This window comes from Anguilla rostrata, chromosome 10, assembly GCF_018555375.3.
Source record: "Anguilla rostrata isolate EN2019 chromosome 10, ASM1855537v3, whole genome shotgun sequence".
Taxonomy (NCBI): domain Eukaryota; kingdom Metazoa; phylum Chordata; class Actinopteri; order Anguilliformes; family Anguillidae; genus Anguilla; species Anguilla rostrata.
Window position 1 is genome coordinate 43,704,816 of NC_057942.1, and position 27,041 is coordinate 43,731,856.

A 27,041-nucleotide genomic window follows, 5' to 3' on the forward strand; every position below is an offset into this window, starting at 1 on the left:
TTTACCATTAATGTTCTAACATGAGACACTCACTTCTAGCTGATCGCATCTCTGCAAGTCACCACAGTCGATAGGAAAAGCCACACAGCGCATTCTCCAAGCAAGGTGATATGGACTACAGCCATCTGAAACCTGATATTTACACAGCGTTTCAATTCTACTCTCTTGTCAAAAAATATTTGGTGGTTCTTATTTGGTGGTTCTTTTTTCATCTTTGATCAATTTGCCATATTCATTGCTGACTTTTCTTCAATTTGAATTTAAAAAATCAAAGAACTACTCATATTCATGTGTTTAATTACATTATATATTGCAAATCCTACAATGAACACCATACATACATGTTTTTTTTTTTTTTGCATTAACTTATGATGCATGAAACTGCAATAACTAAATGGCAAATTTTCAACTGAAATTCAAGTTTTTTTTATTTTTATTTTTACTAGAACAACTTCAATGTTAAGCTCGTCTGAATGTTTGGTTCTTAATAAAGGCTGTTTCTTATCTTAACTATAACTTAAAGCATAATTCACGATGGAAGTTCAATATGCAGTTCTACAAATCAAAAATCTTTGTCTTGGCTATGTTTACTGCCTGTTAACGGAAGTCTCTGTAAGTTCTGTAAAACAAAAAAAATCTAACAGTTCTTGAAGGGGCATAAAAAGAGACAAATCATTTGTTTCTTCTGTTACTGGGGGTCAAGAGCAAAATAACCAAACATTGTTCTAAAAAAATAAATAAATACTTTCCTAAGAGCTGTAAGCCTGCATAAATACTTTTAAAATATGGTAATTTCGACCTGCACCTTTCAATAGAATATTCTGGATCCTGAGGCTGCTTGAATGAACATAACAATGCATGTTTTGTATAACATACACCAGTTCATTGTGCAGAACAGTTCTTCAGTTTCAGCCACCTGCTATTGGCGACCGTGCACCACCTAACCATGTTCAAGAGAGAATAATAATAGCGTGCTATAGTGCGCACAAAAAAGGCACACAATGCACCTATGAATAAAATATAAGTTAGGGACAGGCTTTCTGGTTATTTAGACCGCAACGTGAAACGGCAAACGTGCGCTCGTATAATCGCCTATAGAGGAATTAGGTCGTATGTAAGAGATAACATAAACAGTTAAAAAATCGGGTGTATAAATGGATTCATTCGAAATACCAATACATCAAAAGTCCTCACCTAGTAATATAGGCTACCTGAAACTACTTTAAACAACCCTTTACATCAACCTTCTTGCTCAGTCAAGCGCGAGTTACGCGTCCCGTTAGCAACTGCGGGTTAAGCCCGTGTTTTTCGCTAATGTCCGTGAGAGCGCAGCTTTACAGCGAAGGGGTGTGTTTTAGCCGTTTTGGTCTCGTTTTATCCGATGCTGACTTGATATCGTCGTACGGTCCACTTATTCGACAGTCGTGGTCAGTTAGCAAAAACACTCGTCCATTGTACCATTATTCGTCACATATTTCAGCTGGTTAGCAAGTAGTCTTCTAATTCTCCAGTAATGTACAAAACAACAATTTGCAAGCTAATGTCGATAAACAAGTTGAAACAATTGGTTGAACGAAGCATATTAATTGGGTCACATATTCACTTGGCTAACATAGTTAGCTACCCAACTCCATGCTCATGTTTAGTAACACGAGCCGTTCCCACATTGTGGATCACAGTAGATGGCTAGCTAGCAAGCTAGCTACCCTGGCTACGTCATTAGGCAACAATATATCATTCTGTCCACATACCTGGAATTTACTTGATCTTGATTATATCCTCTGATTCCTCGATGATTTATACAGATAGTAGGTCGTCCTGATCACAAAAAAAACGAAAATAATGTTTCGAATATCGAGAATTCGCTATCACAGGCAATTCACACCAGAAGAAGCCCAGCGTTTATTAGAAATCCTGGCAAGACATCGACATTCGCTCTCTGGCAAAACAGTTGTGAAAACTGCATGGGAGGATCAGCAGCCCCTCGTCACCGGAAGCAACGTCCTATTTTCCCAAATCGGGAAAAGGCGGCGAGTCGGGAATAGTTCTGAGATGAGAATTCGCCGCAAATGGCTCACTATAAATTAAATATCCCTCTACTGATTTTGAGTGTACTCTTGTCAAAACCATAGACCACCTACCTATCTGCTATCTGCTAAATAAATAAAAATACGAATTGATAAAGGGAGTCGCCCACCCAGAATTATCATTTGTACAACTGTCACGCACTTGAGGATTACTGAAGTTTAATCCGCCTACACTGAGATATAAATAAGACTACGCGGCGTTAGGTGACTACGTTCCTCTGTCTTTCGCCACGGAATGCACCGTTTGAATTGCATTCCGTAAGCCTATCAATTCTAAATGTTTATTCTTAGATTAAACATGGGAGTATTAGGGGTCTGATTTAAGATACGATTTGCTCAGATGTGCAAAACTGGTTTCTAGTTTTTAGCAATCAGAAGTAATTTCAGAGTGGAATAGCTCCACACCCTAATACAAAATGATTATTATTATTATTATTATTATTATTGTTATTATTATTATTATTTAGTAGTAGTAGTAGTAGTAGCAGCAGTAGTATTGACAAACATTTTTCATACATGGTTGGCCTATGCCAGGGTTTCCTTGAAAAGGTGTTTATTTATTTATGTATGTATGTATGTATGTATGTATTTTATTGTGAATGGTAGTGATTGCAGCCTTGTTGAGGTGGCTGAATGCTGTAATTACTGCACGCGCTGTCCAGCGCTGCAGACTGCTCTCTGAGAGGAGAGGAGAGGAGAGGAGAGGCTCGGACACGGACTCCCGTGGGAGGCTAATCAGTGCGCTAGAGCAATTGTGAGACAGAATAAAGCTTTTTGGGTAATGGGGAGATATGTCTATTGGTTTGATTACTGGAGGAAATCAGCAACTGAGAACACCATTATTAAATTGGCTTGAAAGAAATTGTGGCGTCAGTTATGTGATGGCGATATAAGTTCAGCAAAGGGAGGCTTGGGGTATTTTATAAATGATAACTATTTTAATCTGACGTTCACCAATTCAAAGCCATGACTTTTGGAGGGGATAGCTTGCATTCAACAAAATAATATTATATGCTCCATGTCAGAACAATATGTAAATAATTGTATATATTGAGTTTTAGCAAAACATTTGTCCACACAACTGTAGACCCCCCCCGCCTAACACACACGCACACACACACAGCTGTGCCTAATCTAGGGTTTTAAGTTGCAGAGTCTTAATACGAAAACATATCTGTTGGCTCCTTATATTCCGCCCCTTTCAAGGCTGAAACGTGTCTATTTTTATCCTTAGCTTCACCTTAAGTTCTGACAAAAGACACTTTTGTGCTTAATTACTCACATCAATATGGTGACTTAACTTAAGCAGTATGGCCAAAAGAAGTCAGCATTCGCATTCAGTGACCAGGTTTGTCGATTTTCACGGCTTTGCTGACATCACCGCTGAGGGGCCAGCGCTGTCCTCATCGGCCAATCAACAGTGTGGAAATGTCAGGGCTGCACCAAAGCCAGAAGCCAAGGTCACCTTCAATACCCAGGTGGGCTGTTTCCATGACATCACACTGTGGGGTCTCAGTGCAGTCCCGGCCCGTCCCAGCAGCTGAGTCACAGACGAGCGCTCCTCGCAGCTGCAATCCAGCTTGATTTCTTCAGGCTTCATACAGGATGTCATGGGTGTTATTAGAGCCAAGGAGACCTCAGCTGCCCTGTTCTTCATTTTCTTTTGGCAACATGTCTTCTTTTAAGCAGCTGATTTCAAAAACATCTGACACTAGTGGCATAAATTGTGGTCACTTATCACGAACAATGAAAATGCCATTTAAGATACGACCTTAGGATGTAAGAGGTGAAATGGTGCTGTGAGTATAATCCATTATCAGTTGTTTTTCTTCATTAATCTTCTAAGGAATGCTTTTTTTTAGATTTTGGGCTTGAAGGAAATCTTTTTCAGAAATATATTTCTACAAAATTGAAATGAATGACCATGGACTACCAAACAGCATCTTTAAGTCTCAAAAAACAACTATAGTGTGTCTTAAATAAAATATGAATCAAATTTTAACGTTTTCGAAATAATGTTATATTTTAGACAGTAGTACTGCATATTTTATATTGAAGCAGACATTTGAAAGCAAAAGGAAAAATGAAATAAGTTAAGGCATTAGAATTCAATGGATTTCCATTGAATTCTATTCAGTTTCCTTTCTTCCCGTGTGGGGGCAGGTCAAACAACACACTCAAGGCTGCACCGTTGCCATGGTGTGGAGGATGTTAGGACCTTGCCTCAAGCACACCTTTTCAATTTTTAATCTGTCCTGTATTGACTGGCCGTGGGTGACAGAGAGAGAACGGGGGGAAATCTTTAGATGCTTTAAAGGTATATTTCCTACTCACCCCCCAGCTGGATCTGCTGGGAGCAGTGCTGGCCAGTGGCGCTTTTTAGATTCAAAAAGAGCTCTCCACTGGTCTCGAGGCATCCAATCTATCTCTAAGAGCTATCCATCAATGCAGCTCCCCCCCACCCCCCAAACCCCACCCCCACCCCCTTAACCCCCCAGCAGGAAGCAGAGGAAACAGAAGAAACTGACACAAATATCAAAAGGTCTTTCCTGTGGAATTTTGAGGATTATTTCCTGGAAACGTTCCAGCGTTCATTTCCTCAACAGGATGAATAAACACTCTAAATTTGGGACAACTGACAGACATATTTTTACATGTTATCAATAGGCGGAAATTAAGGGAGGCTGTGTAGGCAAATATGTGGCTGGGGAGGCAAATAACTGCCCACATTGTAAACATCACTTACCAGACTGCAGCTCTGAATGTTTCTTTTTGGAGACAGCGCCCCCTAAAGGCCGGACAGGTAAAAGCACGTTAGTTTGATGTACCCATTACTTCCTTCATCTTCCCACATGTACATTCACAGGAAGTACACCTTTGTTGTGGGGGCACGGCAGATGAAGTAAAGGCTTGTAAATCTGAGGCCTGTAATGTAAAATACAGTTTGCTGGCCCACATACAGGAAGATGAGTTACAGCTGCCAGCAACCTCCCTCTGTAAGGATTCTGCTTGGTCTGATATTTAAGGCTCGCATTTTGGCATCTCGTAATCTGCGTGTAGAAGTTTAATTCAACTTTCTTCAACGAAGACCTCCCACCGAATACTGAAATATTGAAACAGTGGAGAGCTTTCTCTTAGCTACCCCTTCGGAGTATGAGGAATGCTTTAATTCAGCCTCTAATATACAAATGTAAAATAGTAACATCTGTTCGTTCTTAGCTTAACCCCTTTTGTGTATGGGAAATACTGCAATACAGCAACAAAATGAAAACAATAGCTGGTCTCATGCTGAGACGAGCAGAAAATGGATGCTTGGTGAAACTGCTAATGTAATGTGGCTTATAGGCCAGTCCTATCGTGGAGAAGGCCCTGAGCCCCATTCTTCCTTGGGCCAGGATTCCTCCTCCAAAAGCTGTGGAAGCTGATCACGGACTGGGCTGGTGCCGGTTCCGTAGCAGAGGAACACACACATGAGTTGTGTGGCCCAGGGATGGGTGTGGCCCTAAATGAAGCATAGTGTGTTTATCCCAGAACCCGACTCCGTGCTGTGGCCCCAGCACAAGCTCATCTACAACTCCGCTGCCAGTCCAATCCACACCACATAACAGAAATAGAAAAGATGTACACATTTAATAAAAAATCTACAGTAGCAGACAGAGGAGATAAATCTCTCCCACCAACTGTTTCGCAAGACGTTTATGGCTTCAGCTTGTGTTTTGGTTAAATTGGGGAGTGTGTGCACTCATAAAACGATACGACGGCGATATTGCTTGTGTAAAATACAGGGTGTCAGCGTGAGCTCCAGGTTTCGCTCTTTCCGTTTAGCAGTCAGTAAAGGGGCTGTTTGCTCACACGGTCCTTACCCTGCACAGTGCTGTATCACCCAAAGCCACATTAAAACCCAGTGAGTCATGGCTGTCAGCATTTTACTGTACACACGGTGGTAAAAGCAAACTGAAAAATGTTTTACTTTTAAAAGCAAACTGAAAAGATTAAAAACTGAAAGCTCTTATACTTGCAATAAAGAACCATTTGAACACACCTGACTAATCAGAAACACCTGTGACGGCATTTTTCCCAAGCATTATGGAGCCCGCAGTAAGTAAAGTTTAGTATTATTGTTGTGGTTATGCTGATCGCTCAAACAATACGCAGCTGAGGTGCCTGTGTTGCCACCCATGGGAGCGTTGCCACAGCAACTGACACCACGGGGTGCGTCACCCTGGCAGCCGAAACCACGGGGTGCGTCACCATGGCAGCCGGCAACACGGGGTGTGTCACCATGGCACCACAGCCACAGACCCAGGAGATGTTTATTTACTTACTTAGTTAACTCTCCAGTTTACTCTTTTAATGACCAAATTGTTACAGCAATGCAATTCACTTTTTAAAACAACATTGTGTTTTCACAAACCTGCAATTTTGCTGAAATTATCAGTAAACTACTAAACTCTTGTGCTGAAAGCTTCAGTATTGCAATTTCAAAAAATAATACTGAGGGACTAGTAGTTTAATAAGACTTCTCATCAACAGTAGTAAGAAGAGGGGCTGTTGGGTCTCCCTGTGGATGGGTGTGCGGTATCGAATCTGGCCTCTGCCAGTGCTGCTGGCAGTCCGGCAGGGCAAGGCTCACTGGCGACCTCTGCTGGTCAGTTGACTGCCTGCAAGCCTGCCTGTTAAGCCACACATGATGTCTCTCTGTGTGTGTCTGTGCCAGCCATCGCTGGTTTGGGAGGACAACATTTCGAGTATCAGCGGAAGCAGTGTCCCAGAACAGAAACCCTGCCAACACAGAACATTAACAGTAGAAACAAACCTCGGATTTAGCAGTTTCCTGGGAACAAGGCCATTCACACAAACACCTTTGATTCAGTGTGAAACGACATTGAGTGTCTACTGATACTTGCTTGCAGTTTGACCGAAAGGATATGCTAACATATTAGCATTTGTAGGTTATAGTCATAGACTGTGTACCAAAGCACTCCAATGGATGCAAACACACACAGGCTTCAATGAGTCTGGGTAGTTGTTGTATATTTTATTACCAATGTATCCCTTTGATAAGATTGTATGGTTCTCAAGGTCCATAATGCCCAAAAAAGTACTGTACACGTTATACAAGGGAAACCACAAACTGGGCAAAAAAAACCTCCTTTTAAATTATACACAGCTTCATGAAATATTTTTCGTAAGGAAAAAATATAAATAATTCTTTTCTCATATCTTCTCTCTCTCAATCTCTCTCGCTCGGCTATGGTACAGATATATAATATAGATCAGGTCTGACGTCCCTTCAGTGATCTACAAATACTCACTATAAGTCCACATGTGTAGCAGCATATTAACAAAAAATAAAAAGGAAAGAAACAGGTGAATCTTCTCCAATTTTTCCGTGGAAATCAATACTTAAATAACTATTCCTACGCTCTCTGGTCTCAGCCAGCAATGGAGAGATATCTTGGCCTCAATATATTATCTTCCATCGTGTTTCTTCTGCCAATTCTGAGGCTGCCATTTTTCACGAAAATCCAGACTTTTTTTGTTTGTTTGTTTGTTTAGTTTTGTTCTCGCTTTTTAGACGTGGCGTCAAATAATTACAGGAATAATTTGCAGAAATAAATTAGTCGTTGCTACGGTCATGGGAAAAGACGTGAGTAAAACGAATACAAAAGTGTAAGAAAGATGTCACTCAGACGGGTCATGCAATCAGCGCATGCGGTTTTTTAGAGCTTAATGACGAGGAGTGGAGAGAATGCGGTCGAACGAAGCGCGGTTTTGCGTTCGCGGTCGAGGGACGGTGAAGCCCAGTACTGCCGCCACAGAGCCAGAAGCAAACGCTGACTCCGGCTAGCTAGTTTAGACGACACTGAGCGACTGTATCGCGTAATTACAGTACGTCTCCAAACCCCGAACCTCGCAGACCACCGAAGCTCTGCGGTGAAGCCGTTTGCGGATCATCGAGCCGAATCGCACAGCCGGGTTTTCACCACAGTGAACCAGAGCCGCGCTGAAAACCGAACAGTACAGCAGAGCTATTTCAGGAGCGTGATCCTACAACCCAGTGGTTTCAACTAGCACCAAAATCTCCATTTCATACACTACTGATGACGGTGTTCAAAAAGTGTAAATTGTTCAACTTTTCTTTTGGACCGGGGAGCGTTGGAGCTGCCAGACCCGCTGCACGTTACGAGCCAGCAGATCCGGCAGTATCCAGCTTAACTCAGACTAGCCCTATGCGGCCATTTGGGTCTTCATAGAGGCGAACTGCAACGTTAATGCTGCACACAAAAGAGGAAAAAAGTATTTTACCGTTTTCTGAAAAAGAACTACTTTCAGAGCACTTCCGTAAAAGACCGGAACCACAGTCCGGCGAAGGGAGGCGTTCCGCGAGGTTCCAGGAAGCAAACATGCGGCGGTTTAAAAAGGCCGAAAGCTCATCAAGGAAGTACCAGTGACTTAAATTCATTAGTTACTAAAATAAATTAAAAAACCATTCTAAAGCATACTCTTTCATTGGAATTAACCTAGAAAAAAAAACAAAACAAAACTGAAAGCTGCCTTAAAAAAAAAAAAAAGCATGATGGTCCAGCCAAGAAACTCCTTTTAAAAAAAGCTAAACCCTGTCCATCGCTTCGGAACAAATACGCTGTGGTTTCAATCAAGGGGCGTGTTGCATAGCAGTTCTGTGAACTATGAGGAAATGCTTTTTTGTGACATTGAAAATAAACACTATGCGTCCCCTAGAGTCTTACAGTCCCTCCCAAACGACGGCTGGTCAGAGACGAGGAAAGCGGCGCCGGTGGACAAGGTCGTTCTCCGTTTAAACCCTCACCTCTGAAAACAAAACACGCAAATAAAAAATAATAAAAAATGAGTATGTGCCTCTCCCTTATCGGAACCTCCACGTTCAGTCAGGTTATGAGGATTTATACCCAGAGGAAATGTTGAGTGGCCTACATTCTGTGTTTGTGTGAATCCACGGACATAGTTTTAAAGATGGTGTCCATTCCAATCTCCCAGAATCTGGTGTGCCGTATGTATTCGTAAATATATGTGTCAATATCTGCACACACGTACATGAAAATCTCATCTGTAAGTATTTTACAGAAACAGTATAGTTCACTTGGTATGGCTTATTTTGTCTGTAGAATCCTGTCTCTATCCAAGCCGTCCAATCAGCATGTCCCATACTGTGGCACTTCACAGTCCAGAACTTCCTGTGGTTTAGATAACGTCTCAGGGGATGAAATGCTTTTTTTGGTTTTTTCATTTTTCTTTAAATTAGTTCAGTGACTGAACACCACCTCTCCCACACCTGCGGTCCAGATCATTCTATGTTTTAAAAAGTGGGTACACTGCTATAAACGTGATCAGTCCAACGGTGGCTCCCAAATCTGGTACCTTTTTTCCCTCGCTTTTCAGGCATGGACAAACTTTCTCAGCCCAGGACACAAGCGCTGAGCTCCAGGAGGACACAGGAAGGAAACGAGCAAAGGGATTCAGGTCGAGACACAAACCAGCAAACGAAAAAACGGAAAAAAACACGGACATGGACAGCTAAGGGCTCTTCTGGCTGCTCCGCGGCCTTCTTTGATCAGAAGCTTGGATGCGTCGGACGGGCCGAAGAGCCGAAACAAGTCCATTTCTCCCAAAATGGAGGCCGAGCCCCTCGTAGTGTTTACGCAGCTCCAGGACCGAACCAGGCCAGGAAATGTGGGGATGAAGAGAGTGCGCTTCAGTCATTTCTTATTGGTAACAGAACACACTCCTCTTCAGGAAGGAAAAAAGAACAACTAGTAACCACAGAATACGGGTGCTAGTTGTTTCAGGGTGTCTTTTTTTAGTTCGCGTCGTCAGGTCGGGTGTTCTTGTGTTCGTCGCTCAAGTTCGTACGTGTCGTTCAGAAGAAACATTTGGTAAAAAAAATAATCAGAAACAAAAGAAACGGCTCCCCCTGTAGGCCATCTGCAGGAACAGCATCAAGTTCAGAGAAATGTTTTGTTCACGAGGAGAAAACAAACCCCAGCAGTCCGTCCCCCTCCGCACCGCGAGGGAGCCTCCTCCCTTCTTCCCCCCCTCCTCTCTGTCCACCCCTCCCCTTCCCTCCCGCCATCCGTCCGCGGCTGGTACTGAACTGGGAGGGCTCGGCGGAGAGTTCCGGGCTTCGTGGCGTGCGAGGGGTCGGAGGTCACGTGCGGGGGAGGAGACGGGGGCGGGGCGATCACGACTCGGGAGGGGGGTCCGCGGGGGCGTGCTTTGGCGGCGTTGACAGGATGGCCTCAGCTTCCTCGTACATCTGGAGAACAGACAGCAGCCAATCAGAGAGCAGCAGGACCTGAAGCACAACCTAGTTCTGTTTGCTGAAATATACAGCAGAGTCTAGTGTGATGCGTTTGCCAAATTTATAGACGTTCTTGGCAATATGCTAAGGCTATGCCATCCTGCATTCTGAAGTCTCTTTGCAACAGATGTTTCTACAACACAGAGCCTGTTCCACTTACAAAGGGAAATGGCTGAGGCGTAAGAACTTCTTGATTGTGATGACTTCAGCACAGTTCTGGCCCACCTCACTGTGAGGTAAAGGTGTGTGTGTGTGTGGGGGGGGGGGGGGGGTTACCGGGGTGAACTGGACGTCCTGGAAGAGCTCCTGGATGAATCGGCGGGAGGGCAGGCGGAACATGCAGTGGGCCAGCAGGTACGACACCTCAGAGTAGAGGCATATGTCATCGAACGCGTAGGGGAACTTCTCCTTGATCCTGCAGACAGACACAGACAGACAGACAGACAGACGGTGGTGCCGGGTTAGCGGTCCTGCTAAACGGGGGTGGTGGGGGCGGGACGAGGGTGGCGGTGGAGTTGGGGGTGGTCGTACTGGGAGGGGGCTGATGGGAAGGTGGTGGAGTTGGGGGGGTCGTACTGGGAGGGGGCTGATGGGACGGCGGTGGAGTTGGGGTGGTCGTACTGGGAGGAGGCTGATGGGACGGCGGTAGAGTTGGGGTGGTCGTACTGGGAGGGGGCTGATGGGAAGGTGGTGGAGTTGGGGTGGTCGTACTGGGAGGGGGCTGATGGGACGGTGGTGGAGTTGGGGGTGGTTGTACTGGGCGGGGCTGATGGGAGGGTGGTGGAGTTGGGGGGGTCGTACTGGGAGGGGCTGATGGGACGGTGGTGGAGTTGGGGGTGGTCGTACTGGGAGGGGGCTGATGGACGGTGGTGGAGTTGGGGGGGGTCGTACTGGGAGGGGCTGATGGGACGGTGGTGGAGTTGGGGGGGTCGTACTGGGAGGGGCTGATGGGACGGTGGTGGAGTTGGGGGTGGTCGTACTGGGAGGGGGCTGATGGGACGGTGGTGGAGTTGGGGTGGTCGTACTGGGAGGGGCTGATGGGACGGTGGTGGAGTTGGGGGGGGTCGTACTGGGAGGGGGCTGATGGGACAGTGGTGGAGTTGGGGGGGGTCGTACTGGGAGGGGGCTGATGGGACGGTGGTGGAGTTGGGGGTGGTCGCACTGGGAGGGGGCTGATGGGACGGCGGCGGCGGCGGCGGCGGCGGCGCTTACGTGAGCAGGCCCGTTTCGTGACCCTTGGTTCCCACAGAGGAGCTGAGGTTGATCACCAGGCGCAGCACCTCCTTCCGCAGGAGGACCCGGCAGGCGGGGGCGTCCTCCGCGATGGTCTTCCCCCCTGAGACACACACAGTGACGTCATATTTTAATATAGAACTAAATGGTTAAATTCACAGTAAATAACCCTGGATTAACAGTCATTTATGCCCACTTGAGTTTCCTTGGATTAAAAGGCACTGCCCTTGCCCCCAGAAACAATCGGCGTACTGCAATACCGTTGCGTGCGTCACACGCTTAAATGGCTCATAACTGACAAAAGAAACTTTATCAAAGAGAATCATAATTACTGTCATTTCAGTCACCGTAGGAAACTGAGCCTGAAAGTGAAATTGCATGATAATCACAGTAATTCAAAGCAGGGCTGAACTGTGGATATCTCCTTAGTGGTCCAGCAATGGCTGACGGGGGCGGGGCTTGGTGTGACTGGCGGGGCGGGGCGGGGTGTGGCCTGACTGGCTGGGCGGGGCGGGGCGGGGCTCACCCAGGACGAGCTCGGTGCTGGGGGTGCTGCAGGCCGAACTCTGAGACACAGCGTCACTGCAGCCCGAAATCCCAGAGAACTTGGACTGGGGCGTGACCTCCAGGTGGTTGTGGATTGGCTGGCCGCACCACTCAGAGTACGGGAGGTCGCCGAAGTCTGCCGGAGGGGGCGGGGTTTAGGGCAGGGGAACAGGAAGTGACACTGAGTGACCTCAAAAACAGTGGCAGCTAAAGGAGACACCGAGACATGGGAAATCAAGTATGCCACATTATCAGGGTGCTTATTAAATTCAACAGGCTTTTAAAAATGAATTGGGCACAAAACAATAAAAAAATTAAATCATTTATCCTAAACATTCAAATAAAAACAATTTAGGCTAAGGGTTTAGGAGAGCGCCCGAACCAATGCGGGTGTGTGTGGAGGTGACCTGGTTGTGGGGTTAGGGTTAGGGTTAGGGTTAGGGGGTTAGGGGGTTAGGGTTGGGGTTAGGGGGTTAGGGTTTGGGAGGGAGCCGTACCAGTGCGGGTGTGTGTGGAGGTGACCTGGTTGTGGGGCAGGCAGCCCAGCACCTGCACCCCCACGCAGTAGAGGCAGTTGTCGAGGCGGTGCTCCTGCAGGCCCGTCTCCTCGGACCCCGGGGCCAGCGGCTCCGCCCGGCTGTTCGCCACCAGCTCCGTGATGCTCAGCTGCTGCCGCAGGCCGGGGGGGCGGCGGGGGCCGTCTCCAGGGCCTGGGGGAGGGGGGGGGCACACAGGGCACGGTCAGGCGGTGCTCCCCGCATTTCAGCCAACAGGAGGGGGGCATTTCAGCACAGACGTGCATACACACACACACACGCGCATGCACACACAGCAGAGTGAGTAAATGTACTCTGTGTAGGTCAGAGCCCCTGGTGGTCGGCGGTGGTATTACCGTCCAGCTCAACGAAGAACTTGCAGCACTTCTCCTCGGCCGGGGGGCTGGTCCTCTGCTGGAAGTAGGGCGTCTCCTTAATCTGCGGAAACACACAGGAGCGCCCCCGTCAAACCCAGACACCCCCCCTGTCAGACCCGGGACAGGACAGTAACCCTGGGACATGGTTCGGACAGGAAGCTGACACGCCCGGTATTCCAGGTTTAAATCGGACACAGACGGAAAGGAGAGTGCAGGGCTCTATCCAGCGAGCGGGGGGGGGGGGGGTGGCGGCGCACCTGGAACATGTCGTTGATGTCCATGGGCAGCGCCAGGCCCACGTAGTCGTCGGAGCAGCCGTAGGTGGCGCTGGAGACCATAGAGCGCACGGAGGAGGAGCGCTGCAGGCTGGTCTGGCTGATGGGGCTGAGGAGGTCCTCTTTGTCCAGGGAGGCAAAGCTCAGCGCTTTCAGAAACCTGGGGAGGGCAGAGGAGAGGGAGCGGTCAGAGAGGGGGTGGGGGGGAGGAGGGGAGGGTGGGCGAGAGAGGCGGGGGGGAGGAGGGGAGAGAGGGGGGGGAGGCGGGGGGGAGGGAGGGGAGGAGGAGGGCGGTCGGGGCGGGGGGGGGAGGGGAGGGGGGGGGGGGGGGGGGGGGGGGGGGGACACAGAGAGATGGAAGGCCGGCTCCTGTGCGTGCACCGCAGCTAACCGCCAAGACGCTAGCGGAGGGGGATGCTAACGGAGGGGGACGCTAATGGGCTGCAGCCGCTGGGCGATCAGCTACACAGCCAGCGCAGAGACCTGCAGACCTGCCCTCTAAGCCCCGACAGGGCAGGCCATTCCTCTGACACTGCCTACAGTCACTCTGGTATTTCACAAAAAAATAAAACTGATTTGGTTGAGGCTAGGCTACACAGAAGCTAGCGGAGGGGGGAATTTCAGAAGCACAGGGGTCCTTTACAAAGGGGAAGGATGACAGGGATGCGGGGGGGGTGCTCCTAATGAAACTAGGGCTGTCCAAACGAAGGCGGGCGAGAGGACGACCCCCCCCCCCCCCCGGGCAGGTCCACGCACCGTGGGAAGAGAGTTCTGGAAGCACAGCGCTGGAACCCGACCGGGCTGCGGGCCGAGTGGCCGATCGGCCGTATCGAGCACCTGGGGGAGAGCACCAGAAACAGCGCGATTACTCCTGGGGGGGGCACCAGAGACAGGCGTACTCTGGGGGATTACTCCTGGGGGGGCACCAGAAACAGCGCGATTACTCCTGGGGGGGCACCAGAGACAGCGCCGATTACTCCTGGGGGGGAAGGGGGGCACCAGAGACAGCGCCGATTACTCCTGGGGGGGGCATCAGAGACAGCGCGATTACTCCTGGGGGGGGCACCAGAAACAGCGCCAATTACTCCTGGTGGGGCACCAGAGACAGCGCCGATTACTCCTGGGGGGGGAGGGGGGGCGGCACGGGGGGCTTTGGGCATTTCTGGGCCAAAAGGACGGAACATTAAAAATACAGCCTGTCGCCTCAGATGGGTGCTCTTCCAAAACATGAACCAGCGATCCTTTAGTTTGTATGAAACAGACGGTAAAGTAAAGAAAATCTGTAACAAACGGAGGTTTTTTCAGGGATGAAATGTACAAGTGAGAGCTGACATGAAGGAGAGGAGTTTCCAAGAAGAAAATAAAAAAAAGAGTGCCACCATTACCTGTAAATTTACTGGAGAGAAAGATTTCAAGCACACACATGTAGACTAATACACACATGGGAAAACACGAACAGGAACCAGTTTATCAACGCTTATAATTTATCAACACCAAGACACTAAAGATACTGTATACCGGATTATCATCCGAGACACTCAGCCGGAGACTGACTCACGAAGCCGTGGAGATTAATGTTTCCTGTTTCCTGTTCTCCTGAGACGGGTATTTTAGTGGACTTTCCTTAGCTATTTTTCACTCTTCGTAAAGCTGAATCACAGCACGTTTTCTAAATATAGAAGTGTCACAAATGGGAGGGTGACACGGACTTCAGAAAGAGGAAAGAGGAAGTGGCGGTGAAGTGTGGGAAGGGGGACAGGAAGTGAAGAGAGTGATGGGAAACGTGCCATGAAGGTGGACCTGAACGAGGCGGAGGAGGTCTGGAGCGTGCTGCCAACTGTGTGATTTCAGCACCAAAATATACACCCCGAAAGTCCCATCTAAACGCCAAGCTAAGAGCCCTTTTCAGGAGTGTGGGTCTAAGGAGCTCACCACAGAAGAAGAGACAATAACCTGAATGCCTACAAGGTGACATTTGTTAGAGACTAATGTCAGTAAAATCTGCCTTTCAGGTGGGAGAACAGGCGACTTTCAGCGAAGACTCGTCAGTGCTGTGGGGTGGGGGTGGGGTGGTGTTTGGGGGGGGGAGCTGACCTGCGGGGGGTGAGCCGGGAGTCCAGGCTGCCGGTCTTCATGGTGATGGTGTCGGTGAAGAGCACGTCCTTGGCGGGGGAGGCCAGCGCCTCGCTGTGGGACAGGGAGGGGTGGATGCGCTGCTGCTGCAGCCGCTTGAGTGTGGCGTAGCCTAGCGCGTCGCGCGGGCTGGTGTACATGAAGCTGCAGTCCGCCAGGCTCTTAATGGTCGCCACCGAGGGGCTCTTCAGCGATTGGGCGCGGCGGGGCAGCGTGTGGGAGGAGCCCGGGGGCACCAGGGACACGGAGTTGGACTTGGACAGGGGCAGGTGGTTGGACTGGGGCGTGAGGGAGTACAGCGTCTTCACCGTCCTGGCGCTCACCACCGTGTTGAGGCTGACGCAGTCGGTGTCGGCGCCGGGGGAGTCGCCCACGCCGCCGCCCCCCCCGCCCCCCCCCACCGTCTCGCGGGACGGGCTGGAGCTCATGGAGCTGATCCCGCTGGTGGTGGTGTCCGTGTTGAAGCTCTGGCTGCGGCTCTTGAACGGGGCTCCGCCCCCCGAGGAGGAGGAGCCGTCGCAGGCCAGCCTCTCGCGGCTGCTCTGCTCCCGGTGGTTCTCCCCGGGCCCCGCCCCCAGCCCCGCCCCCGGCCCGCCCCTGGGCAGCCGCGGCTCCGCCTCCCCGGCCTCCTCCGGCGTCTTCCCGCCCACGAAGGAGGTCTCCTGGGAGATGGACGGGCTCTTGGGCAGGCGGCCGCCGTTGAAGACGGGGGCGAAGACGTCTCCGGAGCCCTGGGGGTACAGCGCGGGCTCGGTCACCGTGCGGTTGCGCCTCAGCCCCCCCAGTTTGGGCTCGCCCGCCAGCTTGCCCCCCCCGCCGGCCTTGGGGTCGCTGGTGCTGCGCAGCTTCTTGCTGGGGAGGGTCAGCGAGTTGAGGAAGCGGTTTCGCACGAAGCGGCTGGAGGCCAGGAGCGTGAACGGGCTGCGGTCCTTCAGCGGCTTGGACCGCAGGTAGACCGACTGGTCCTCCGACAGGTCCGACCCGTCGAACTTCTCATCGTCCGGCGTGTAGAAGGCTGAGGGAGAGCGGTGAGAACGCAGGCAATAAGGTAAACGCACAACATAGCCAAAAACGGTTTACACATTATAAACTAAACAAACGTGCGATACACTCCGAGTACATGGCGGATACAACACCCTAAAGACACGGAGTACTTTAAGCACTGCAAACGCTGATAAACGTTATGCGTGATGTACAGTGCGTCACACGCAGCGCACCGCCGTGACTCACTGGGCTGCGTGGACTCGCTCTCGCTGTTGTGGCGCGAGCTGGTGGACTCGGAGTTGAGACTGAGCGTGCTCGGGACGGACGACAGCTCGCTGGCCAGCGGCGGCTCCACCTCGTCGGGCACCACGGGCCACAGCTGGCGGCGGCTGTGCCGCACGGCGTCCCAGCCCTGCTGCTTCAGCAGCTCGCAGCCCTGCTTGGTCTTAGAGATCAGCCCCAGCACATACAGGCTCGTCCTGCGGGAACGTCACAGCAACGTTACAGCAACGTTAGAGCAGCGCTGGGCTAACGTACACAACAATCTAAATCCAGTGATTAGAAAACCCAGGGATACGACTCAACTACTTCTGCAGTCACACACCACAGAAACACACACTCCAATCCCCCCAAAAGCTTCTAAATCAAACCCAAAAGAGAGAAAACTACACAATTAAAACATATGTGTGTCAAAATTCTATGAAATGAGCATCAGGCCTAACCAGAATATTATATGAATGAATCTGGTTCATTTGAAGGGATTACAGTGGAACCTTGGCCATGCACAGCCCTTGGAAATCGAGGTCGGAGGAACTATGAAACGTCCACGGCACTGAAGTGCACTTTGGGGCCCCTCGAACCTGCTGGGACACAGGTCAAAGTGTGAGCCGTTCTGGGACTGGGGCCACCTCTTACCCTCGAATAGACAGGACCTCACAGTGTTGGGCCAGCGCCATGATGTCTGGGATCACGTTCTCCTCCTGGAGCAGGTTCAGACCCCAATTCGACGAGCCGATGTTACCCTGGAAACGAAGAGGGATTTCAGCCATCGAGAGCTACACACAGACCCGTGCAAACGAACATTCTGCGCAATGCGCTTGCTCTGAAAGTGCCTCATTACACCCTGAGTTAAGAGACAAGCACAGCTCCACATGAGCATACACTCACAACGTACAGACACACACACACACACCACACACACACACACATACACGCATGCACACACACATACACACCACACACACACACCGTACTGACCAGGGCCCAAAGTGCGGCCTTCAGCTGTTTGATTCCCTCCCACTTGTCGAGCATTGGCGAGCGCACCGTGTAGCTGAGGTCTGGAACCACATTCTGCAGAGTGCAGGGGGGGGGCAGCATTAGACCTGTTATTACTTCATTTGCACACATTTTTCTGGTAGAAACAGCGCCCCTTGTGCACAGGGGAGAGATTTCTGGCTGGCGTTCAAACATGCAGTTACCTGAGATTCCAGTAGGTGGCAGCCTGTCTTATCATGAACCAGCTGGCCATACAAGTGCACAGGAAGATAAACATTTGGTCTTTGTAACCTGTAACAGACACAAGTCAGGGAAACAGTCAACAGAGATTTAATCAACACTTTCTTTTAACTCAGGCTAATGGATAAATGCAGGTGTTGATATTTTTCGTCACAAACACAATTTGTGTTCAGCAAATCCCTAAAGGAACTCAACAAACCATGTTTACATAGAAGAAAAAAAAGGATATTTGCATTAATTTGCAAGAGATTTAAAAGTCTGTGAGCAGCTGAGTCGAGCTGCTGCTGTAAAAAAGAACACCACATGCAGACACAACAAATGGTGCAACATTCAAAATATTCCAGAAAAAACACAAATTTATAAGTCAAAGTTACGGATGATGTTGATTGGCCTTAATACTCGTACGCTAGCACACGCTAGCACACGCACGGGAACACCTTTAAGATGTTTTCCTGCAGCACAAAGAAACGAACGGACACCTTTGGTTGCTTCGCCGCACGTAGTTGTCTCCATCGACGGGCTTGCGGTACGTGGTCAGCGCCTCGTTCAGCTGCTCCTCTATCAAGTCCACGTACTTCAGGTTGTACTCCTGCGAGGGGGGGGGGAGAGAGAGGGAGGAGGGGAGAGAGGAGAGAGAGAGACAGAGACAGAGAAAGAGAGGGGGAGGGAAAGAGAGAGAGAGAGAGAGAGAGAGAGAGGGGGGGGGGACAGAGAGAGAGAAAGAGTGGGGGGGGACAGAGAGAGAGAGTTACACAGGACAGGAGAGGCCTTGTGCAAAACAGTAAATAAAATAAACGCAGGTTGAAACAAGAGCAGCTGCAGAATGTAGAACATATTCTGATTTGTTACATCACTCAGTGAGAAAACACAGGGAGCTTTTTTCATTGGCTCTGGCATGAGTTAAAGATGGAGACCAGAGCCAATGGCCTGTCAGCTCCGTACCTGCCCCAGAGAGCAGGGTGTAACAGGCCTACGGGGCGGGGGAAGCACAGCTCTGCTGTCTGAGGAAAGCCTACCTTCTGCCACCTCTCCAGCTGCTTGCTGACGTAGCCTCGCTCGTTGAGGTATGAGAAGCCCTTTGGAATGGACAGGAACCTGGAGGGAACAGAGGCTTGCGTGACTGAAAGCTTGGGCCTGACTGAACCCTACAGGACAGCCCGAAACACTACACGAGCCTGAAGAGTGAACTAACGCTTTCTGGAGTCACCTGCGATGTTTTCAGCTCATTAAAGCAAACACTGAAACGCCAGGATGGGGTAAGACCACACATGCCCACAAACATTGATTCATAATTGGGAATGTAATGCTATGAATTCTCACTAGATATAGTAGCTTTAAATGTAACATTCAATACAAAAAATACATTGGGGAAGGAAAATGCTGGACAGTTCAGATCATCCGATTCTCCCAGCATGCACCAGTGTAGGCTCACCGTAAAAGCAGTAAGACACCCTTATCGCCCAGGTGGGACAGAGCCGGCTTCAACTGGATCAGCGCGTGGAGGTTCGCCTGCAGATCGCCATGACAACAGCAGGAGGAACCCATTAGCAATGACATCATAATCCAGCAATAAAACATGACATCAGAAACGGCAAACATGAACATCAGAGACATGTTACTGAAGTTTAGGGTGAAACTACTGGAGCCGACTGGGGGTGGGGGGGGCGGAGGGGCTACCATAGACAGGACCGTATCCGAATAATAGCTAGGATTAAGGCTTTATTCACTATTTCACTGGTGAAAGAAAACCAAGAACCACTTTTGAATGAAACATCTCATTATTGTAAGAAGCTGTTCTTCCTGTAACCTCAAAAAAACACCATCGTTTAGAAGACCTGGTCGTCCTAGAGATGTGCTTCCCTTCAAACCCCCCCCCCCCCGGGCTGTCACCCCACTTTCAGACCAACGCTCAAGGCCCCACCCCCTTTCAGAGCCACGCCCACCTTGTCCTCGCAGGCCTCGTCCAGGATGTCGAGCGCTTCCATGGAGACGGCCTTGTTGTGGTCGTGCAGCTGCGTGACAAGCAGCTCGATGCCCCAGTTGCTGAAGAACTCCACGTTGGCACGCAGCAGCACCCGCAGGTGCTTGGTGGCATACAGCCTGCAGTTCTGGATACAACCACAAGGGGGAGACAAGAGCGCCAGAGGTTAAAAGCCTGGAATGACGGAGGTTGAATCCTAAGTTTTAGTTCCGGCGCGTACAGGCTAGTGATACAGTGACATACAGTACAACAGTAAGCCAATATGGCTAATAGGGAATTTTTCAATACAGTGAATGGCTCTATCTCTCTAAGCCAGTTCACAGTGTTCAGAGTGCTGCCAAACTGCAGCAATGCAAAGAGAGGGGAACACAGCCGAGCGCTTTCCGCGCGGACCCAAACGCTCTGACGCTAACGCGCGCCTTACGTCGGTGGCGGCGGTGAGGATCTTGGAGAGGATGACCCGGGCGAGCCCGTCGCGGCTGTAGTCCAGCGTGGACACGGTCAGCTTCAGCAGGTGGTCCTGGTTCTTCAGGGAGCAGAGGTTCAGCAAGCTGAGGGAGAGAAGCAGAGGAGAACAGACTCGGGTCAGAAATCCAGACGCAGGTCTGTAATCATCATTATTACTCTTCCCCGAGCGAGGGGCTCACCACTGGAAGACGCTGCACTTCTCCAGCATCTTCACGCCGGACGGGTGGGCGGACAGCGTGCCCAGGAACAGGAAGTAGTGCTGGCTCAGCGTGTTGAGCAGCCCGTTGCTCTGGAGACTGCGGTCCGGCTTCAGGCCCGAGGAGGAGGACAGCCACTGCACCATGTCCTTCACCAGGTCCTCCAGGTAGGCCTGGCCATCCTGCCCGGGCAGGGGCACAGAGACAGGCATTAGGGGCACAGAAATGGGCATCGGCTCTCACTGACTTTCCGGAAACCTCCGGGAGCGTTTCCCTGGCGCCGTGAGCAAGCAGGAGCTGGTGAGTGAGCGTGAGCTTGTGTACAGCGGCCTCACCTCGTCCGACTCCAGCAGGAACTCGATGAACTGGCACCCCACCACCGTCAGATGGCGAGCCTTGCTGTGGTCCAGCTCCAGGCTGGCAAACAGCTTACTGCTGGGCTTGTAGAAGTACAGCAGCCTGCGCACAAACCTGCCGCAATAACCACAGACACACCGTCGATCTCAGCCGGGCAATAAGGGAGCGGCCAATGACAAGGCCTCAGACAGGCTCATGGCCAATGACAAGGCCTCAGACAGGCTCAGTGGCCAATGACACGGCCTCAGCCAGGCTTGGTGGCCAATGACACGGCCTCAGCCAGGGTGAACACAAATGAACACAAGCTTTAAATCAACGCACACTGCAATTTCTCATTTGTTTCAGTTGTAAACTGCAATTTTTATTCATTTTTAAAATGGAAACCAAACAGCCTTCCTTACTTGTGTATCTGCTCATCTTTGTTGTTCCGCAGGTTAACGTTCGGCCACTGCACGGAAAAAGCCAAAATCAGTCAAAAACCAAACAAAAGTCAACAACGTGTTTCAAAACTGTTTTATTCCCCTCCCCATTCAGTAAGCTTGATGAACTGTAAGTGGTGAAATGTCCAGTGACCCATTACTCCAGGATCACAGCATCATTTGTAAATTCTGAATATTTCCTGAAATGTTGGCCCAGGTGGGGTTGCGCTCACCTTTAATATGGTCGCGATGAGAATCCAGTTCCACTCCAGGTTCTGCTTGTGGTTCAGGATCTGACTGTCTCTCAAATTCATCATAAGTGCTTCTTCAGTGTCCTAGAAACACAACGGGTACATCTCCTGTGAGGGCTGTCCCAGAAATATCAGAAGGACTTTACCGAGCGCTGTCCCTCCCCAGCACCAGCGGCCCATTGGCCCGATCCTTCAGAAAAGCTAACAGTTAAAACTGAAGAGTCCAGGACTTGTGATAATGCAAGTAGTCATTAACTTCAGTCCAAATGAGATCAAACAGAACACAAAGCCCTGTGGAGATCACCTAGGAAGCTTGAAATGGGTTGACTATAAAGGCACAAGTATCAGGTAAATCTCTTAAGTGCCCATAATCTGATTAGATATTAGATATTGATATCCCATTAGATATTGCAGTACGTAGTGTATGTTCTTGACTGATGGTACTTTTCTAAAGATCACATTTCTGAGAATCTTTCTTCCATATCATGAGAACACTTTTCAATTACACCAGTGATAGCACACTCTTTACTACACGCATCCCTTCATGTCAAACATTATAATAGTAGCTATATTTAAATAGACATAATTGAACATATTTTAAATGGCGGACTGAAAGTGACCCGTCCCGTTAATGCTGCAGGACAGGGGACGGCGTTCGGGACAGGGGGTGGGCGGGCTCTACCTTGATGACGTAGATGTCCTTGAAGGCGCGGGCGTGCTGGTCTCTCCTGTAGTGCGGGGCAAAGGACTTGCGGACGATGTGGTCCAGGTACAGGCTGTAGGGTTTGGGCCCCCGCTTCTTCTTCTCGTGGAAGCGCTTCAGGTAGTTAACGGCCGCGCTGGCGCGCCTGAAAGGGGGGAGGGCGGGAACGACATCAGTGAACGGCACGGGTGATGGGGGATCGGGAGCGGGATGGGGAGCGGGGACTGGGAGCGGGATGGGGAGCGGGGACTGGGATGGGGAGCGGGATGGGGAGAGGGGACTGGGACGGGAGCAGGAGGGGGGCGGGAGGACTCACATTCGCTTCTCCTGCGGGATGTCGAAGGAGGCGGCCATGTTCATGAGCGTGGGCAGGCAGTGCAGGTGGTGGCTGTGGGAGTGTGGGAGGATGGTGTTGGCCTGAGAGAGAGAGGACAGCACACTGGATTACACTGGAGTTCATTACACTGGAGTAAATGTTACTGGACAATAACAGGTCAGTAACGGGTCAGTAATAGGTCAGTACCATGTGCAGGAGCTCTCCCAGCAGGATAGTGGCTCGTACGGAGATGTGGTCGTCGCTGCTGGTGATGACCTCCACCAGGCCCTGCAGTGAGGAGGGACAGGGTTTCAGGACATTCATTCAGCTGAAGACACACGCCCTTATTTCAGAACATATTTCAGAAAGAGAAGGACCTCTCATAAGGCTAACGGCTGTGGTCTGCAGCAAGTTGGAGTAGAGCTAACGGGCTGTGTGTCTGCAGGTGAGCGGCTAACGGGCTGTGTGTCTGCAGGTGAGCGGCTAACGGGCTGTGTGTCTGCAGGTGAGCGGCTAACGGGCTGTGTGTCTGCAGGTGAGAGGCTAACGGGCTGTGTGCCTGCAGGTGAGCGGCTAACGGGCTGTGTGTCTGCAGGTGAGCGGTGCTGTGGCCGAGGCTCCTACCTCTAAGAGTCCACTGCTGATGAAGGCAGACAGTACCAAGGCCAGGTAGTTATCCATCAGGTCCGGTCTGCGCATGGGGGGAGAAAGCACAGAGATGAAGAGCGGCCTGATAAAAAGGCTTGATAAGACACCCTGAACACGGGCAAACAGAAATTGTGGGAATGCTTCACAAACCCCCCCCCCGGGTGTTCTCCCCAGGTGGCGTTACCTGGACCTCGCCCGATGCGGGAGGATGACTTTCGCCTCCGACGCCACAAAGCCGTCCGACAGCCTCCAGCTGTCCTGAAATCTACTGGGATCTACGAGCGCAAAGTTCACAAAAATGCACAGATTAAAATATGGAAAATGTTACATAGCGCTGCAGAATGGAGTATCTATAGAACTTTTTCATAAAAACATCAAATTTGCAAGAAGAGAACACTTTACAGAGGCTATTATTTCTTCAGTAAATTCACTCTTTTGTGCATTTTGCACCAACTAGTGGTAAAAGAAGGTACTGATGTTACACTGGGGGTGGAGCTTCTCAATCAGTGTGACACACACTCCTGTCTCCTTTGTTGCTCAGCTGAAGCCAGAAATTCCCCAAAACTCCCAAAACCAAAACGAGGTCAAATGAAGGCGTAAATTCTCGAGCGCACAGACGCTCCTTACCAACGCTGACGAGCGCCTCAATAAAATCAGGCGTCACCACGGGAACAGGGAGCCGGAAAATTTCATAAAACACCTCCAGCAGCCCTTTCTGTGGGAGGAAGTGACACGCACCCCGTGAGAAGAGACACTCATTACCTAATCATTTAATCCATTACGCGCTCTTATTATACAGGAGACATGACAGCTGTAGTCTCAGAGGGCGTTTATGATCTCAAACACAGGGCCGGGATGCTGGAAGCCTTCCATTGGCCGCTGTGTGTATGACCTCATATAACAGACTCATACTGCACCTACCCTCACTTCCATATTTGGTATACAGAGCAGACCAATCAGGGACTGGATTCCGGAGTTTCCCGCTTTACACAGGTTAATGATTCCTGGATGCAGAAGGACAGAATAAAAACTTAATTTTCTTTTTTTTACATCAGCGTTAAAATATACAGCAAATAATAACTATACATTTCTAGCGTTTATTTCTTTCTTCCTGTTCCTGTGCTCACTCTGACCCAGTGCTACTGAGCATGAGCGAGGCACGCCATCGTCACGCCAACACTTCCGTACAGTACGCCACGGCGTGAGCTGGTTTGGATAATAAATCTTCAGGAAAACAGCTCAATAAATCTCAAAGATCAAAACACATCCTGTTGGGTAACAGTCTACAAGGACAAACTCGATCAATAAAGAAACTCAGCGGCCAAAGACAAAACACTTTCACTTTGTGCACTTTAACCACTACTGAAGAGTAAGATGGAGACACAGTCTATGCATGAGATTTTATAATAGTAATCCTAATGCAAATAAACATTTGATATTATAATAATAAAAATAGGAACAGATAGTTTGCACAGCACAGCATGCGGCAGATTGATGGATCGGTGATCGACTCGTCAGGTCTTTCGGCGGTCCGACTCACCTGCCCAGGACCGGAAGGCCGCCACGATCGCCATCTTGCTGGAGAGGAACCGCGCCTCCCGGTCCTCCCTAAAACACACAGCGTGGCGTGAGACCCGGCCCGTCCCAAACAGCCGCGACAGCACACTCTGAGAGACGGAGCCCCTCCAGCACAGACGCGCACACTCTGAGAGACAGAGCCCCTCCAGCACAGACGCCCACACTCTGAGAGACAGAGCCCCTCCAGCACAGACACACACACTCTGAGAGACAGAGCCCCTCCAGCACAGACGCCCACACTCTGAGAGACAGAGCCCCTCCAGCACAGACACACACACTCTGAGAGACAGAGCCTCTCCAGCACAGACGCACACACTCTGAGAGACAGGCCCCTCCAGCACAGACGCGCACACTCTGAGAGACAGAGCCCCTCCAGCACAGACCACACTCTGAGAGACAGAGCCCCTCCAGCAAGGCACACTCGGACAGAGCTCCTCCGCCAGACGGCACTCTGAGGACAAGCCCTCCAGCACAGACGCCCACACTCTAGAGACAGAGCCCCTCCAGCACAGACGCCACACTGAGAGACAGAGCCCCTCAGCACAGACGCCCCACTCAGAGACGAGCTCTCCAGCACAGACCGCACACTTGAGAGACAGGCCCCTCCAGCACAGACGCGCATCACTGAGTGCCTCGCGTGCTGGGTGTCTGTAGTGAAAGTCTGTGTAAGGCGCCAGGATTTGCTGCGAAACAGAGAAAGCATCACAACACTGTAAACGCGCAAGAGCAACCTCAGAGAACGTCGTTTAAAAACTAAAAAAATGACTCAATTAAACACCGCAACCCCAAAACAGAGGGGAAGAGGGGGATAGGGGGGCGGGACGGCGGGCGACTCAGGGGGACAGGGGGGCGGGACGGTGGAGCCCCTCAGGGGGAGGGGGCGAGGGGGGCGGGACGGCGCGGGCTCCTACCTCCAGCTCCACGTCGGAGCGCACGTACTGGCGGGTGCGCGGGTGGTTGAGCAGGTGCAGGATGGTGGTGATCAGCGCCTCGTTGATCCGGCTCAGCTGGCAGTCGATCACGTTCTTCAGGATGGTGCTGAGCCCACCCCTCTGGGCCACCACCTCCGGGTTCTTCAGCGCTGCGGGACAGGGGGGACAAACCCGAAATAAAGACCCGAAGTGAACCCACAAGGCCCTGCCTCCACTCACAGAGCATGGGAAACACAATCAACTACCGTTTATTACTTAAGACGGCTGTATCTCAGAGTGCTTTCACTGGAGTGGAAAAACACAAACAGATAATTCAACAATACTGCACTAAGCACAGCAGCGTATGTCTTTGAGAAGAGATTGGAATCTTAAGCAATCAGCCCACTGGTGAGTGCATGTTGTTTGAAGTACAGTACACATACACCACAGGCTGTAGCAGGTGTCGAAGATCTGTGCTGATACACCTTCAGGCTGATGTTAGCATTAGGGCTGATCAGTTTCATTTCCTGTCTTTTGAGGCTTTTGGCAAATGCAAACATTTCACTTAAAACAGATTTTTTTTTGTGATAAATCATAAATAGTCCAGTATTTTAACTCAACTCAATTAGGGAGTAAGTATTGAAATATTGACAGCCTTTTTATTTTTAATAAAGACAAAATGAAAACATTTGTAGTGGTTCTGTTGCCAACCCGACTGTAATACCCGGCACAGGTGCACAGGTTAATTAGACGGGAAACGCCGATCTGTCTGCATTCACAGAAAGGCTATTAGCAAACGTGTCTCTGGCTGCAGCGGACCCAAAAATAACTGCACACTCTCCCTCATCGGGGAGGCGCTCGGCCCTGACGCTAATTAGCAGACATCTCGTTAGCGGGGTTAACCGCCCAAGTGTGCGTAAAAACGTCTCTCTCTCTCTCTCTCTCTCTCTCTCTGAATGGTAAAGACAGGGCGAGGCGATCTGCGTTCGCGAGCTAACGTGCTACGCTATGCTACGCGCACACGCGTGTGCATGCACCCACCGAGCTCGCAGACGATGGCGATGCACGCCCGGACCATGCGGTCTCGTTCCTGCAGCCCGTCGTTGCCCACGGCGATCAGGGAGTTGGTGATCGAGCTGGGGAACAGCAGGGCGTTCACAGTGATCATCTGTAGGGGGCAGCAGA

At 50.3% G+C, this 27,041-nt stretch overlaps 2 protein-coding genes across 3 annotated transcripts in view; both read right to left on the reverse strand.

The window, feature by feature from the left end:
* The window catches only part of lifra (LIF receptor subunit alpha a), a 28,434-nt gene extending 26,252 nt beyond the window's left edge, over positions 1 to 2,182 (reverse strand). The window contains exon 1 of the mRNA XM_064297342.1: positions 1,752 to 2,182. The gene's annotated coding sequence lies outside the window, so the exon portion shown is untranslated. The remainder of the gene's footprint in view (positions 1 to 1,751) is intronic.
* A 4,922-nt stretch (positions 2,183 to 7,104) lies between these two features.
* Positions 7,105 to 27,041, reverse strand: part of rictora (RPTOR independent companion of MTOR, complex 2 a) — a 36,049-nt gene continuing 16,112 nt past the window's right edge. The window contains exons 7-39 of one of the 2 annotated variants that reach the window (XM_064297348.1): positions 26,898 to 27,024; positions 25,857 to 26,026; positions 25,534 to 25,628; positions 24,908 to 24,975; positions 24,289 to 24,371; positions 23,995 to 24,082; positions 23,552 to 23,642; positions 23,344 to 23,410; positions 22,927 to 23,007; positions 22,720 to 22,820; positions 22,383 to 22,548; positions 21,683 to 21,784; positions 21,432 to 21,478; positions 21,009 to 21,144; positions 20,656 to 20,855; positions 20,433 to 20,559; positions 19,971 to 20,135; positions 19,460 to 19,536; positions 19,044 to 19,122; positions 18,507 to 18,616; positions 17,991 to 18,078; positions 17,770 to 17,862; positions 17,428 to 17,534; positions 16,759 to 16,991; positions 15,490 to 16,543; positions 14,152 to 14,232; positions 13,378 to 13,555; positions 13,100 to 13,181; positions 12,705 to 12,917; positions 12,188 to 12,343; positions 11,641 to 11,764; positions 10,705 to 10,843; positions 7,105 to 10,383 (exon numbers count right to left, since the gene is read on the reverse strand). In XM_064297348.1, coding sequence (XP_064153418.1) covers positions 10,309 to 10,383; positions 10,705 to 10,843; positions 11,641 to 11,764; positions 12,188 to 12,343; positions 12,705 to 12,917; positions 13,100 to 13,181; positions 13,378 to 13,555; positions 14,152 to 14,232; positions 15,490 to 16,543; positions 16,759 to 16,991; positions 17,428 to 17,534; positions 17,770 to 17,862; positions 17,991 to 18,078; positions 18,507 to 18,616; positions 19,044 to 19,122; positions 19,460 to 19,536; positions 19,971 to 20,135; positions 20,433 to 20,559; positions 20,656 to 20,855; positions 21,009 to 21,144; positions 21,432 to 21,478; positions 21,683 to 21,784; positions 22,383 to 22,548; positions 22,720 to 22,820; positions 22,927 to 23,007; positions 23,344 to 23,410; positions 23,552 to 23,642; positions 23,995 to 24,082; positions 24,289 to 24,371; positions 24,908 to 24,975; positions 25,534 to 25,628; positions 25,857 to 26,026; positions 26,898 to 27,024 — 4,803 coding nt within the window. In that variant the 3' untranslated portion in view covers positions 7,105 to 10,308. Of the gene's footprint in view, positions 10,384 to 10,704; positions 10,844 to 11,640; positions 11,765 to 12,187; positions 12,344 to 12,704; positions 12,918 to 13,099; positions 13,182 to 13,377; positions 13,556 to 14,151; positions 14,233 to 15,489; positions 16,544 to 16,758; positions 16,992 to 17,427; positions 17,535 to 17,769; positions 17,863 to 17,990; positions 18,079 to 18,506; positions 18,617 to 19,043; positions 19,123 to 19,459; positions 19,537 to 19,970; positions 20,136 to 20,432; positions 20,560 to 20,655; positions 20,856 to 21,008; positions 21,145 to 21,431; positions 21,479 to 21,682; positions 21,785 to 22,382; positions 22,549 to 22,719; positions 22,821 to 22,926; positions 23,008 to 23,343; positions 23,411 to 23,551; positions 23,643 to 23,994; positions 24,083 to 24,288; positions 24,372 to 24,907; positions 24,999 to 25,533; positions 25,629 to 25,856; positions 26,027 to 26,897; positions 27,025 to 27,041 lie in introns of those variants that run through there. The other variant, XM_064297347.1, reaches the window with a different exon arrangement.